Source organism: Haemorhous mexicanus, chromosome 10 (genome assembly GCF_027477595.1).
Source record: "Haemorhous mexicanus isolate bHaeMex1 chromosome 10, bHaeMex1.pri, whole genome shotgun sequence".
NCBI lineage: Eukaryota > Metazoa > Chordata > Aves > Passeriformes > Fringillidae > Haemorhous > Haemorhous mexicanus.
Window position 1 is genome coordinate 15,524,302 of NC_082350.1, and position 14,214 is coordinate 15,538,515.

The 14,214-nt window shown below is 45.9% G+C and overlaps 1 protein-coding gene across 2 annotated transcripts; it reads left to right on the forward strand.

Moving 5' to 3' along the window:
- The first annotated feature begins 2,320 nt into the window (after positions 1–2,320).
- Positions 2,321–11,308, forward strand: UTS2B (urotensin 2B). 2 transcript variants are annotated; one of them, XR_009487599.1, is made up of 6 exons: positions 2,321–2,522; positions 4,652–4,753; positions 7,637–7,674; positions 8,956–9,049; positions 10,718–10,798; positions 10,947–11,308. XR_009487599.1 is itself a non-coding variant. In XM_059854887.1 (5 exons), exons 1-5 carry the CDS (start codon positions 2,399–2,401, stop codon positions 10,741–10,743), a joined length of 384 nt encoding a protein of 127 aa, XP_059710870.1. In that variant the 5' UTR covers positions 2,321–2,398; the 3' UTR covers positions 10,744–11,308. The 2 variants fall into 2 exon arrangements, 1 of the variants encoding a protein (XP_059710870.1); XM_059854887.1 differs by having other exon boundaries at positions 10,718–11,308.
- The last annotated feature ends 2,906 nt before the right edge of the window (positions 11,309–14,214 follow it).

The following is a 14,214-nucleotide window of genomic DNA, read 5'->3' on the forward strand; positions in this document are numbered from 1 at the left end:
TATCATTTATCAGACATTATCAATGAGTGAAGTAATAGAAGGACTGTGGAGACTGCATTGTTTTCTTATGTTGAATAAAATACATAAGAACAACAAAATGTAATATTATTTCTAGTACCTGGACTAATGGGGTAAAAGCAAAAGAATTTTCCAGGTGGGAGCCTTAGAGAAGCCCAACAGTACAAATCAATTATCCCCTAACTTCAAAAAATAAAAAAAAATTCCACTAGTGCCTGGCAGCAACTGCAAGGCTTCTCTCCACCAACCCATCCCCTGAAAGCCTCCACTCCTCACAGCATCCAGTCATCTTCCTTCTCATACATAAATGTAGCATGGCAGTTCCACACCTTCACCAGAGCCATCACTTGAAAGGTCTGGCACACTCTCTACATGAGTTGCTTTGGGGGATGAACAGTTGCAATGATCCAGAATTGAAGATTCTCTGCAGTGAAAGAGGAAATCCCAGGAATAGCTCAACTTCCTGAAAGAGCCTGCCAATAGCCCATGAGATCTTTTATCCAAAGGTAGGGAAAAACAGGCAGAGATCTGTGGATTTTGCATAAACTTCTATGAGATGGAGAAACTCACCTTCTGTATCCAGGCAAAGTCAATTTCCCAGCAGATCTCAAGACAGATTGAGATGAAGCCATTCAGCACTAAATTAAAATAGACTTGACCTTCCCTTAGGGGTCAGTTTTGAGTCAGAGCTACTGTTTTCCAGACTGGACTCCTGTGCAAAGTGGTGCTCATCAGTTATGGCCTCTGCTTCATAAGAGCTGCTCATCTCTGACCAGTTTGAAACTGGCACCTTAGGGAGATGGAGGTGGCTGGAAAAGTGTTCCAGTAGGACATATGTGTCCCTCAGTCCAAACAGAACTTTGTGAAGAAGGAGAGCATTTCAGATAGCTGTTCACAAATCTGAGGGAAACTAGGAGTTTGGTTAATTTGTACATATTATATCTCCAGGGAAAATTTTGGAATGTTTTCTCAGTAGAGAACACTTCATTAATGAAAGCATCACATTCATTTTAATAGGCATTTCCCACAAAAAAATCTGAGCCTCTCCCAGTCAATTTTTGTTAATAATATATTAAATAATAAAATATTACAAGGGTTATTAAAAGGCTTGTCCTTCAATACCTATCCAAGGCACAGAATGAGTTGTAGGGGGAGCTGGGGACTTGAAGCCAAAAGCCCAAACATGGAAATGATACTGTCTTTTAGCTGAGAGGTACCATCAGATGAAGCTATCTTGGGTAATCTGGCATGATGTGGTGTCAAAAAAGCACACACAGTGAGTCACTAGGAGTGTATGTACAAATCAGAGCTTGCCCTGATCCTCTCCCCCATCCCACCACGGGGGGAGCGAGCTGGCAGCTCTGTGGTGCTTAGCTCCTGGCTGGGCTTAAACCACGACAAGTACAGATGATTCAGTTCTGCAGGAAGTGAAGAACAAAGCCTAGCACTGTTACTATTACAATATTTTTCTTGGTAAGGTTGTTGTGGAAAAGTAGTAGCAGGTCCCTGATCAATAGTGATGGATAGGCAACAAATGGAAGTCAAACCAAAATGTAGTCATGGCCTGAGAAGACATGGAATATATGCAATGTGTCTCAGTACTTTGCTCTAAAATTATAAAACAAGGCTCTGTAGCCAGAACCAGCATCTGACCTTCCACTTCTTTTTTTTTCCCCAAGTAAAAAACTGAAGACTCTTGCCCATCCTTGACGTATTCCATACCTACTGCCAAAGCTGCACTCCCCCACTCAGACATAATCCCAAAATAGGGTGTGATGCCTTTCCCGTTGACAAAGCCATAAGTCACAGTGAGCAAGACACACTCAACATTCTCCAATCAATTAAATGAAAAGAGCTCTCCCCCTCTGTTTCCCACCACTTCAGCACTCATTATATCTCACATTAATTAATATAGGCACTAGGAAGTGAGATGATAAATTACAAAACCCCATTAACCTGATTCTGTCCGAACTGGAAAAATATGGCAGCTTGTACATTAGACAAATCTTCCTTGCTAACGTGGGAGTCCTCATGCCTGAACTCTGTTAAAGCAACAGCCCTGAAAAAGTATTTTTAATGTGTGTATGTATGGAATGTATATCAACGTGCGTGAACAGTGCACGCCTGTGGGAACATCAGAATTCATTAGATCAGTCTGATATGAGATATATTGAACAGGTTCCATCTGACTTATGTTACTGGGCTGTTCTGTCCACTCCCAGCAGAGTGAATCATATTGACAGGTTGAATTATATCTCAAGAGATATTTTTCTCCCCTCCTCCAAAGGCCATTTGCAATCACGGCACATCCACTGCCTCTTAAAAGTGAGCTCATCTGGCGCTGGTTGCATTGAAGTCCTCCACCGTGCCTGAAGGAAGGATGCTTTTGGGCTCTGGGAACATGGAGAAGATGTGGTCTGCCCAGCTGTGTCTGGGAGTGCTGACCATCCTGACCATGGCTCTGTGTATCCCGTCAACGCATGGAGACCCTTTTTTACTCCAAGGTAAGCTGGAATACAGGCTACATGACACAGGTAGGTGGTTATCTTTTTGCTTTGCTGCTTACCATGGTCATTGCAACACTCTCTTCTCTGGAAAAGAAAACAAAATGAACCTCAAACTATACTGTTAGCACGGGTGCTAGCAAGAGGCTTGTTCATGTTATCATGAGCCAAAGCTGTCCTTCTGCTCTGCAGCTGACTGTATGACACCTTCTGCTAATCAGTGAAAATATCAGATCTGGTGAAATCTGGCAAGGCTAGGTCTTTCTCTCCCATAAGAAAATAAAAAAAAATTAGAATATCAGAGAGTAGCAATTCCAGTATGTACCATACGAGATTTGACAGCTCATAAATGTCAGTAGTACGGCAATGCTGAACTTTTTTTTCTTCACAGAACCTCTTTTTATATGTACTTCTCCCATAATTTAAATTAATCTTGAATTTATACTGCAGGGAAATGTCAAACATTAGTGCTCTTTCTTAAAGAGGCTTGGCAGTGGAATAAAAGAAAGAGCCGCTAAATACAGGCTTGAAAATAACATCGCTTTTCAAATGATTTTTCCTCTAATATCACCTATTTATTTTTGGAATTACAACCAAAACACTCCCCAGGCCACTCTTTCTAAATCCTGCTTCTGTTTAGCTTTCACTGGAGTGTTTATAGCGTTGGGTTTGTTTCCCTTGTAGCAAATCCCCCAAAAAACTTAAAGTAGCTATTTTAAAATTATAACTGTCCTTCATACTTAGGAATGAGGTTTATGGCACTCCATGCTAACTGCAGGTCGCTCTGCTCGTTCCCCTGGGTTTATTTTCCAGAGATCACAATCGGGACAGTGGCTTCAGCCGCAGCGGGAGGCAGGCTTGGGTCTGGCCAAATACTTGGAGCATCCCTTTGGCCAGCATCCCTGAGCTTCTGCAGGTTTATGTGACATTAGCTAATGGAGCTGATTCCCACATGCTCTTGAGCATCCTTCAGGCTTGTCTGGTACAACGTTTTGTTTCATGTGTACCAAGAATAATTGCAGTCATCCCCTCAGAGGAGCTGATAGCCATATGAAACTGCATTGAGGAGAAGTCCTAAAGATCCTGGAAGAAGAGAAAAATAAACCTTTCTATATAATTTCTTAGTATTTTCCATGGAATTCTGTAGGCATCTTCTATGGCTTTGTAGGGTCTGGGTATGGGATGGGGCTGTTCAGACAAGATTTTTTTGAATGCTCAATCTCCCTATAAAGTCTGGCTCCAATTCTGTCATTCTCAAAAATTAGTACAACATTTAGTTCAGATGACTCTGGAAATCTGTTGAGCAGAGCTGGGAGGGTCTCAGAGCACTGAGCAGCCTGATCCCCTGTGTCTGTTGGTTTCTGCTGAACCCTTGACCTTCACAACCATTCATTTGAGGGCACAGCCACAACCACTAAAGTAAAACCACTGAGAAAGTGCCCTAAAGGGGCCTCTTAGAGAGCTCTAAATTGCTTTAGGACAGCAGCTTGGGGAGGTTTTTCCTGGAAAAATTCTTCGTGGTCTTGCTTTAAGTTCCTCCACACTTGATCTCTGTTCAGGAAGAATCCTTCAGTACTGCTGGCAATCAGAGCAGCCCCAAGGCTGAGTGAGCTCAAGAAAGGGCTGTGGGGCTGCAGGGCTTTTCAGCCCTGTGAGAAGGGACTTCCCACCTCTGTCAGCCCTGGGAAGGTGCATGGAGTGAGTGGGGGAACTCCTGCACTTCTGAGAGGAGAGGATGTTGTGGGCTCCTGTCTGGCTTTGCAGAGGCACCCACTTCACCCGCCTTGCAGAAGAGCTCAGGACTGTGTAAATCACCGTGATGGCTCCAGCTCTCTGCAGCCTGTCGTGCTGATGAGGCTGCAGTGGAACTGGCCAGCAGCCCAGGGCTGGCAGGGAGGGCTCCCCATCCCACACCCTTCCCCTGCACAGCCCTCACTGCCTGGACATTTTGTTCTGTGCTCATACACCTTCCTTTTCCACCGAGCTCCTTCCACCCTGATGAGTGCTGACAGGAGACATTTTCCTTCTACTTCTCATCCTTCTTAATTTGATTAAGAGATTAATTGCATCAATTGATTAATTGATTCTTAATTGATGAGATTGAGAAAGATGTGTTTTATGTGCTGCAGAGAACCGAGTGCTTCCAGAGAGAGAAGACACAAATCATGAGAACACATTGCTGACTCTGCTTCTTAATAAGAAATTTGCATGGCGGAGGCCAGAAAACATTGGTAAGTGAAGGGGAAGGGAGATTTCTGCTTCTTGAATCTATGTTTGCGTGAATGCAAGCAACCTGCTTCTCAGGTTCTTCAGAAATACCAACTGCTCAGAAAGTGGAAGCAGCACCCAGTATGATGCCTACATGTGAATAATGTCAGATGCTCTCCCTCATGGGGCTATGAGACCTGCTTTTTGCAATGCAAAGTAAAGCCTCCAAAACCATGTACCCTAGATCCTCAAACACTCAAGACTTTGCTGGGAACATGTGTGTGTACATAAGTAAAACCAAGAAAATTTTCTGCTGAGTCCCTGTGGCCCTACTATCCCTTAGATGTTGTGTGCATTGCCTGGGGCATGGACCAGCTTTGGGAGTCACCTCTCTGCCCACACCCCAACAGCCCCGTGTGCTTTTGAGACAGCAGCATCTTGTTATCATTTCGGGCAGGGGGATTTCACCAAGATTTTCTAGTCAGACCCATTGGGGTCAGGTGTAGTTTGGGACAAAGGCAGGGGGAGCTCCTGCCTGGGCCTAAGCCCCTGCTGCTGGAGGAGGTTGAGACAACTGGCTTTTCCCACCCAGCCACCAAAGATGGGCCAGGGAGAGGCTCTTCCTGTCTGTGCTCTGTGAATAGACACCAAATTTAAAAGTCACCCATCTGTGGCTAAACTCAGACCTGCTGAAGAGAAACTTGGGCATTTCCTGACATGAGGCACAGTGATCACAAGCACCAAATGGATTACAGAGGTCAGCTATTCCCACGGCCACTGCAGCCAGGGGAGGGTTTGGGCTGGATATGGTGGTCTCAGAGCAGGAAACTGCCCTTCCCTGTGAAAACAGCTGAGAGGGGGCCCAGCAAAATCCTTGTTATGAAAATCTATCAAACTCACTCAGTGCTCTTCCCCAGACGCTTGTTAATGCAGCAAGGCAGTGGTTAAACAAGCTTGGGACAAATAAATAAACATAAATAAATCAAGCCCTTATACTAACAAAGGCATTCTTCTTGCAAAGGGGATGCATTCAAGAAATAACGTTTTTATGATAAGTTTATGGATTATTGCACTTATTAGTCCTAGAGGAAAGGCTGCATTTTATGCTAGACAATTGAATATAATGAATCTCTGAGCAGAGCACAGACAGAGGATTTACAGCAGGCAGTTTCTCAAAGCTTCATCCATAAATTAACTTCCTTCTCCCCATCTGAGATAATCTGTTCCAAATTTCAACTGCTGTTTGTTTTGTATTCATAGCAGCCATTGGCCAAACTTACAGTTTGCAGAAAATCAAGCCAAAACAGGCACTTGAAACTCTGAAAGAGGTAAAAATGTTAATAATAATAATTCTTAAGTGTCACTTTTGGCTTATAGATATGCCAGGGTCTGTCTGTCTCTACCTTATGGGTATGTAAAGATATACTTAGGAGGAGTCTGCCTGAGGTCAATCCTGATAGTGCCAGGAACAGAGCCTACACCTTTTGATTCCATCCCCATCCCCATCTCATCTCTCAAATTGAATCCTGATGTAATGGATTTGCTTAGGAACTGCTGCTTTTATTGTTGGATGAATATCAGAAAATATTCAGGTCATTTCAATAAAACTGCTCCTTTCTTGAAGGAGGAACTAAGAAGGCAGTCAGGTCTTTCTTGGCACCCTCCTGCTCAGTTTCAAACGTTCAAAAAAAAACCCAAAAAACAAAAACCAAAGCCCAAGTCTGGCAATTTGTCTGTGTGCTGAAGTCTTATCTGAAATCAAGGGAATTATGTCCTAAATCCCCCTGATATCCAGACCAATGCCTGCTGCCACACTAGGAACAGAGAAGAGGCAGCCCCAGGGCTGTTTTTTGGTTTGCTTGTGGGGCCCAGCAAAAACATTCTTTAGCTCTTTCCTGGCTCTTCTGCTTATTTTACTGCATTTTTTCCCAAACTAGCACTTAAAACCAGCTCATCACTTTGCACTCCCCTCCCAGGAGAACTACTGTAGCCAGTCACTCAGCTTTGACTGAACTCATCTGTCTTATTAAAAAATTAACTGGTTTTGGCATCAGTTTGGGTCTGGAATAAGGTACCTCAGCCCTCAATAGCAGTGAGACTGAAATTCCTCACCCCTGCAGCTTTCCCTATTGCTATTCCAGGCTCTTCTCAGTTCAGCTGGATGTTTCAAATCCAATTCTTAGACACCTAACTCTCCCCTCTTTCTGTATGGGCAGTTCATTCATCCACCTGCATGGTTTTTTGACAGTACAGTACTGACTAGCTGACTAGCCTTGAGATCTCTAAGTCTGATCTCTGAGGCTGGGGCCCAGGTCCTCATGCTTCCCCCTAAGGTTTAGAAGTCTGGAATCTGTGCACTTCCTGCTATGTGACTTTTCCTGCTGCTCTACTCTGCCAGCCTGGATCTTTGCTCACTTATAAATCAGTAAGTTATTCTAGGCTAAATTTATGTCTTCTGACTTCTGCCTGCATGGGTGATGTGAGGATAAACAAGTCTTAAAGGAAGCAGTGGGATTTCATATAAAAGCCAGTGACAAAAAAAGCCAGCATTAGAGAGTTGCAGTTAGCAGGATAAAAATTAAAAAGCAGCAAAGAGTTTCACCTGAATTGGTATCACACCTGAATTGGTAAGTGACCTCATTGGGCCAATTCCCCTGTGGCCTGGTGAGCAGTAAAGAAGCCTCCCTCATAATGGAGAATTAGGATAAGGTCCCATAAGATTCAGCAGAGAAAACCTGCTTTTCTCTCTGTTTCCGCTGTCATTCTTTTGAAGATCACTAACAGGAGTTAAATGATAACTAGGTCTTTGCTTGTTGACCTCTGGAGAGGGCACATGAAGAAATGTTTTTTAATTTGAGCTTCAGGAGGCAATGCAGATACTGATGTTACTCTTTTCCCTCTTGCAGACTGGGAGCTGGCAAAGAAATTTGAAGAGCTTGAAGAGGTGAGAGGAGTAAATGCACAGACACATAGATGCATGTTCTTGCATGGGTAGTTAAACAATTGTGTAAGCTGTCTTTATGCCCTATCCTTCCATCTTGGCATCCTGGCACCCTTCCACCTGCTGCTATAATGTAAGCATGGATGGAGAAAAGGGAAAAGCAGAACCTGGCTAAACAGCTGCACAAGCTGGAAAAGGTAAAAAGCGAACAGGGCTATAGACTGGGCAATAATAGCTGAGAAGTTCCTGCCCCTGTCACCAGTGAAAGGCCAGTGAAGGCCAAGCCAGGAAAGAGTTAAGCACCAAAGGAAATCTCCATAGGAGAAAGGGGAGTGGGAAGAGGAGGTCATGCTGCCTTGTATGAGCTGGCTGCATCTCCTTGTAAGAGTGGCCCTACTCAAGTTCAGAGCCCTGCTGAGCTGATCAGAGCACACAAATACAAACAGAGCCCCCATCCTAACCCTAACCCACTGCCCAGGAACAGGGAAAGGTCTGCAGCAACCTTGGCATGGCTCCCATTGTGCCCCAAGCCCTACAAGCAGTGGAAGTGCTTTTTTTCCCTTCTCAGGCCAGGTCCAGCTGCTCCAGCTGTTTGCATGGGTGCTGGAGGTCCTGCTAAGTTCCACATGGCACTTTCATTTCAGACTGAAAAATCCCAGTGCATCATGCCAGACAGGAGGCTGCCCGGTCCTCCAGTAGCCTCTCGCTCCAGTGCTGAGGGACATAAGCTGTGACTTTTGAGAACAGCTCTGCCCGAGCAAAAGTCAGGATGGTGGCTGTAGGTGTTCCCAGTCCACAAGAAGAGAGTAGCTAAAGATGAAGAAATGCAGCAGACTGTCCACATTATAACCAAGGGAAGGTAGCAAGAGCTGTGAGGGAGAGAGAGGAGGGACAGCCCAGGGCAATGGAGAAGCAATGTTCTCTGCTGCAGTGTCTGGATGCCTGGAGACTTCCTGTCCCAGCAGTGTCCTGACTCTTTGTGCTGCAGCATCCTTCCACACAGCCTCCCTTCCACAGGGACTTACACCTAGGCTGGAGGGAAAGAGCATGGAGTGCCCACACCACTGCCACCAAACAAGCAGCTTAATGAAGGAGGGCATGAGGAGGTTGGAGTGCTCCAAAGGCAGATCCTCGGGGAAAGTTCCTGCTCCAGGGAACACTCTATCCTTCCCAGTGAGGCTGCCAGCCAGTCTACATGTAGCTCCCTTGCCCTGCATTTCCCAGCACTCGGTGGAGCTCCTCACGATGGGGCCCTTGTTTACTGCTGTGTTTCTGTTTGAACAGCTGGAGAAGTTGAAGGATCAGCTCTCAGCTGAGGACGGGTCAGAGGTGGCCTATGCCTTGGAAAGTCTCTCAGCATCCCAGCCCAAAAAACGCGGTAGGTTTTGAGCTTGAGCCTTGCAGCTATCCTGTCCACCCTCATTTCCAGGGCCTCCTTTGTGCCACAAAGACAGTCACAGTAAACATGCCCCAAATATGGAGAAAAGCAGCTGGTTGGCAGCTTTTCAAGCAGTCCTGGCCCTCTCTTATGGCTGGCTGGTTTAGCAGCTGCTGAGAAGGATTGTGTCCCCCAGCCCTGTCTGCTGTGGAGGCAGATACACCAGGTCTGCACACCCAGGACCTCACGGAGGCAGGCAGTGTCACATCCTGCTTTTCACAGAGGAGTGTGGGGTTACATGAACCATGAGTGCCTGCCCTGGAGGGGGGGAGTTCTGTATGAATATGTCCCCACAGTGCACCCCTCCTTTGCTCTGGCCTCAAAGCAACTGCTGGAGGCATAATGAGGCATGTGGACTGCAGGCATTCCCCTCTGCCAAGGTCAGTGCCTCCCCACAGAGAAAAAAGGAGCACTTGTCTGCTGCTGAAAAAACGGCTAAAAAGGATGTGGAAATCAACCAAGAATGCAGGGAACTAAGATCTGGTATGTCCCTCAGTTGGTCTCCCAGCTTTGTTTGTCCAGTCTGTATCCAGTGGCTTAGGAGCATTTTGCACGAGTGCTCCTGTGAAGCTGCTCCTGACAAGCTCATGGACAATGCTGCTCATGCTGGCTTTCAATGGATTCCTCCACAAAGCTGTAGCAGCTGTGAACCAGAAGTCACTGATGGCAGATCTGGCCTAAAACCAAAAGAGCTGGTTCTGCCCTTAGCCCATATGCTCTGTGCACGTGGAAGCTGACAACTGCCAGAGAGCCAGGAGAAAATCCCTTTGTGCAAGGCTTGCTTAGATGCTTAGGTGATCCTTAGGCAATATGCAATTTGTAAGCACCCCTGGAGGCTGTAATTAATTTGGCTAATGTAATTCATGCCCCCACCAGTCTGGAAGGTTTAATGTAGATAAAGCTCCTTCCTGGTGCCAGGTTTAAATCAGATTCCCGGCAGAAATGAAAGCAGGGAATCTTTGTCTTCATCTAAAGTCCTTCCAGTCTGGGAGGAGCTCGTGTCTCAGCATGAGCACTGCTGATGCAGTTGGAGTTTTCTTCCAAGATCCTGCTTTCAAAAACCAGGTGTAAATCTCTTCTCATACTTGAGGAAACAGGAAACTCACATGGGATTCATGCTGGTTGTGATACAGTTACTTTTTCCAACACGAAAATATACATCCTTCCCTAATTTAGTCTTAGAAGATTCTACAGAAACCCATGTTGTTTGTAAGATGGTTGATAGCAGAGTGGTAGTGACTGGGTTTAAAAAAAGTAAGAACCAGATCTAATCTCTCCAAGTCAGTATCCTGCTCTTCCAGTCAGCCACAGGTGCAAAGCCCTGCACACACCTCTGAAGCAGCAAAACTGCTGATCAGTGAACAGGAAAGAAAAAGCTAGTTCCTGACATTGCTGAAGTAGAAGAAAAGGAAACATTTTAAATCAAGCTACATGAAGACAACTTTTAGATCCCATATTTACCCAATGAGTAGCTAAAAGAAACACCTGAAAGTGTTATATGAACTTGGAGCTGGTTATTGAGATGTTGGTGACCTTCTCCAGGGCTAGAGTGCAAAGCTGGAAAAAGTCCCTTGTATGCTGATATCTTTCTTTTGTATCCCTCCACAGCCTGCTTTTGGAAATACTGCATCTGAAGGCTTGTCAGGACTGGAGGATGAAGATGAGCCCTTCCCCAAACTGCCTTGCTGGGTATTAACATGTTAAGAGTTTGTTCTGTTCCCTCATCGTGCTGCTAATCTGGAAGGCATCCTCCATGACTGCACCACAGCCAAGTCTAACAGGGGCCGTGGCAGGAGCTGGCAGCCCACTGCCACTCTCTGCTGTTCCTTTCTTCCAGGTTAAACCTGCCATGATCTTCTACTCAGAAGATGCTTCCCAACTTTCTGTGCTGTCCTGTGTGTGCCATTCAGGCTGCTGTCACTGTACACTCTCCCCCTGCTCACCAGGTCCCCTGAGGCACTGAGCACTAACTCAGCTTCCCCGGGCTTGGGGCTCTGCCCACACCTGCAGACGCTGCTCTCAGCGGTGTCTGGGTTTCCTGTCGCCTCCTGAGCAGCTCTGTGCTGCCCTGGTGGCCGCTGCTGGGACAAGAAGGCAGGCTGGGTGTGATGGGGAGGGCTCAGGGCTGGATTGCTGAGCCAGGGCTGCTCCTCGCCGTGTCCCACAGCGTGCACAGGGGAGGGCAGGCAGTGAGCTCTGGATCCTTTGGATACCATTCCAATAAAGATTTTCTGTTGCACAGAAGCATGTGTTTCTCAGTATTTGCTTTCTCAGCCCCTGCAGGGACCCAAAGGGCAGCACATTACCCTTGATGTTGGCTCCTGTTACCTTAATGGTTCATGTGGAGTTCACAATGGAAGAAAGGCTCCCATTAAACACTTAGTGTTTTAATGTGCCTGAGAAACAGACCCTTCCTTTTGGCCAGGATCAGGAATGAGAGCTGGGTCTTTTTCATAGCTATTTATGGGATATTATCCTCATTGGTCTGGACCAGACCCAATGGTCTCTATCTACTCACCCCAAAGAGATGTTTTGAGCAGAGATTTTTGGTTAATCTGGCTGGTCAATGCAGGTGCTAGCTGGCCTTTTCTACTGCAGAATTATATCTGGCCCTGTCCAAAAGGAAAAGATCACAATCCATTAGTGATTCCTACATATATTCATCTCAAGTCACATTACCCATATTTATTTGCAAAAGCAAAGGACCTCATGCCTGAAAATGTAAATTCAAAATAAATCCCAATGTTAACTTTGAGGTTTCCAACAACCTAAATGAGAGCAGAACCTGGTAGCCACTGTGAATGTGTGGAATGATTTTGACTAGCATTGAACTATCTCTCCAGCTCTGTTGAGCCATGTGATTTACCTGCAGCTTGCATATTACATATTCTTCCAAAGTTACCTCTCCCAAAGCTGTAATTGCCATCCTACGCTCACTGCCTTGGGCTCTGGCAAGAAGCACACGCTTACCACAGCAGTACCTTGCATGCACTCCATTAACAGGAGACCTATTCATCCTGCTGCAGGCCAAAGCCAGCATCTAGGGAATAAGGCCAGCTTGCTTGATTTTATCAGTGAAGTCCAATGACATGCAAAACACAGTTTCCTGTTACCATTAGTTGTTTTTTATTTCTCTGGTGGTGATTCAGAACCCATTTCCCATTTGTTCTTTGTTGCTTTTGTGTGAGTGAAAAGATATGTGGGAACACATTTTCACATACCCTCACATTGGCACCAAATCCAGGAAAAAATTATAACCTATGGACAAGAATAGTCTCTCTCTTTCTTTACAAGTTTGGTGCTCCAGCTGAAAGGGAGGTGTGTTCCAAGAGTTGCACTGAGTGCCCCAAGGTGGTGTTGAACTCAGATGATTTCAGCTTGCAGGAAATCCCGGTGTAAGGAAAGGCCAGAGCAGCAGGCTCCATCTGCCACCTGCTTGCTGTAGCCATGCCTTCCTGAGCCAGTGTGACAGCTCAACAGCAAGTCAGGAAAATGAATACTGTGTCTGCAGATATTTAACAGCTTGCTCTGACCCTAGACAGGAGTTCCCTGGAGTGCAATGCATCATGCTGCTTAGTAGCGATTTTCTGCTACATCCCATCAGTGCGGTTATTTAAGTGCTTGTGGTGCCCAAACTACCCCCTATTTCCTGACAGGCACTCTATGCTGCTGTATTAGCTGCATGTGCTGCAGACATCAGCATGTATTGAATGCAATTTATTAACTAATTAGAAGCAGAGGTGGTATTCCCCCCAGGCTTACCCTCTACATGGCAGTGTGAGGGTCCTGTCCTTTCTCCTAAACACACAGAGCAGAAACCCTTCTCCTCCACAGAGTGGCTGCTCACACCCTACCCACGCTTGGGCAGTCACTCTTGCTAAAGTTAATGACCCACAGGCAATAATTAAAGGGATTTCCCTGAGACATTCTAATAGATCAGGTGGATTTATTAGGAGAAAATCCTCACAGACATCTGAATGGATTTGCAAATCCAGGCAGCACAGGGCAAGTCTAGTGTGCAATGGATGCTGCAATTAATCCTCATTTCACATTTGCTGATCTCCATGATGTACACTAGGGCTGGAGCCATCCAACATTGTCTAGAAAACCAAATTGTGGTGTTTGGCCTTTCAAACATCATCATATTTGAAAGAGCAGTTGCCACTTTAGAGATTTTAAAGAGTGCTTTTTGAGCCACAGGAAGTCTCAGTGTGCTCAGTGATAGATGAGGCAAAAGAATAGAAAGACTGTTGCTTTCTCCCAGGTAATCCACACAGTGGGGTGGGAGCAGGAATGAAGCTTCCAGGTCCCAGTTCTACCAACACCACCAGAGACCCCTCTGTCCTGCTTTGCTTTCACATTTCCCTTCGATGAAGGCCATTTCTGCACACAACTTTCAGCCTTTAAAACCCTGCTTTTCTTTGGAAGCCCTGGCTAACACCTGCAAATTACTAAATACTTCTATGGTCCAGCAGTGTCTTTGCAAAGCTGCTGTGTTTGCACTAGATTCCTCTGCTCTCAGTCTCCAAAAATATGTCAGGCGCTGACTCTGTCCATGGTTCTTTTGACTGTCAGCTGTTTGAGTGGTCAGGTCACCACTTCCATAATCTGCCCATACCCCATACATATGGCTGCCCTGCAAGCTGATTATCTGCAGCCTGTCTGGATGAGCTCAGTGCAAGAAGATAAATGCTCCCTAAACTGCAAGGCAGGCTCAGGATGGATGGTGGCATGCACTGCAGAGGACTGCCTGGGAGTGCATTTGCAGGCTTGCTTCTAGCATGGGCAGAAACTCTTGAGTCAGTCAGTGTACGTGCACCCACCGAGCCCAGCTCTCAGACCCTTCACCTGGAAGCTTAAAGGCAGAAAATTAGCAGTGTGACCAGGAGAAAAGCAGAGAGCAAAAACCCAAAATCCTAATATATGGACTTACAGGCCTTCTTTTATTCACTGACCTTTGAGAGCTTTGTCTGGAAAGCATCTGCAGGGCTTCAGCTCACACACAAGCAGGGACAGCTCACCCACCGAAGGGGGAATGATCTCCTAACTCAGCTGCAGTGCTCTGGCAGATGGTAAAGATAGGGACACCTCTGGATGTGAGTCAC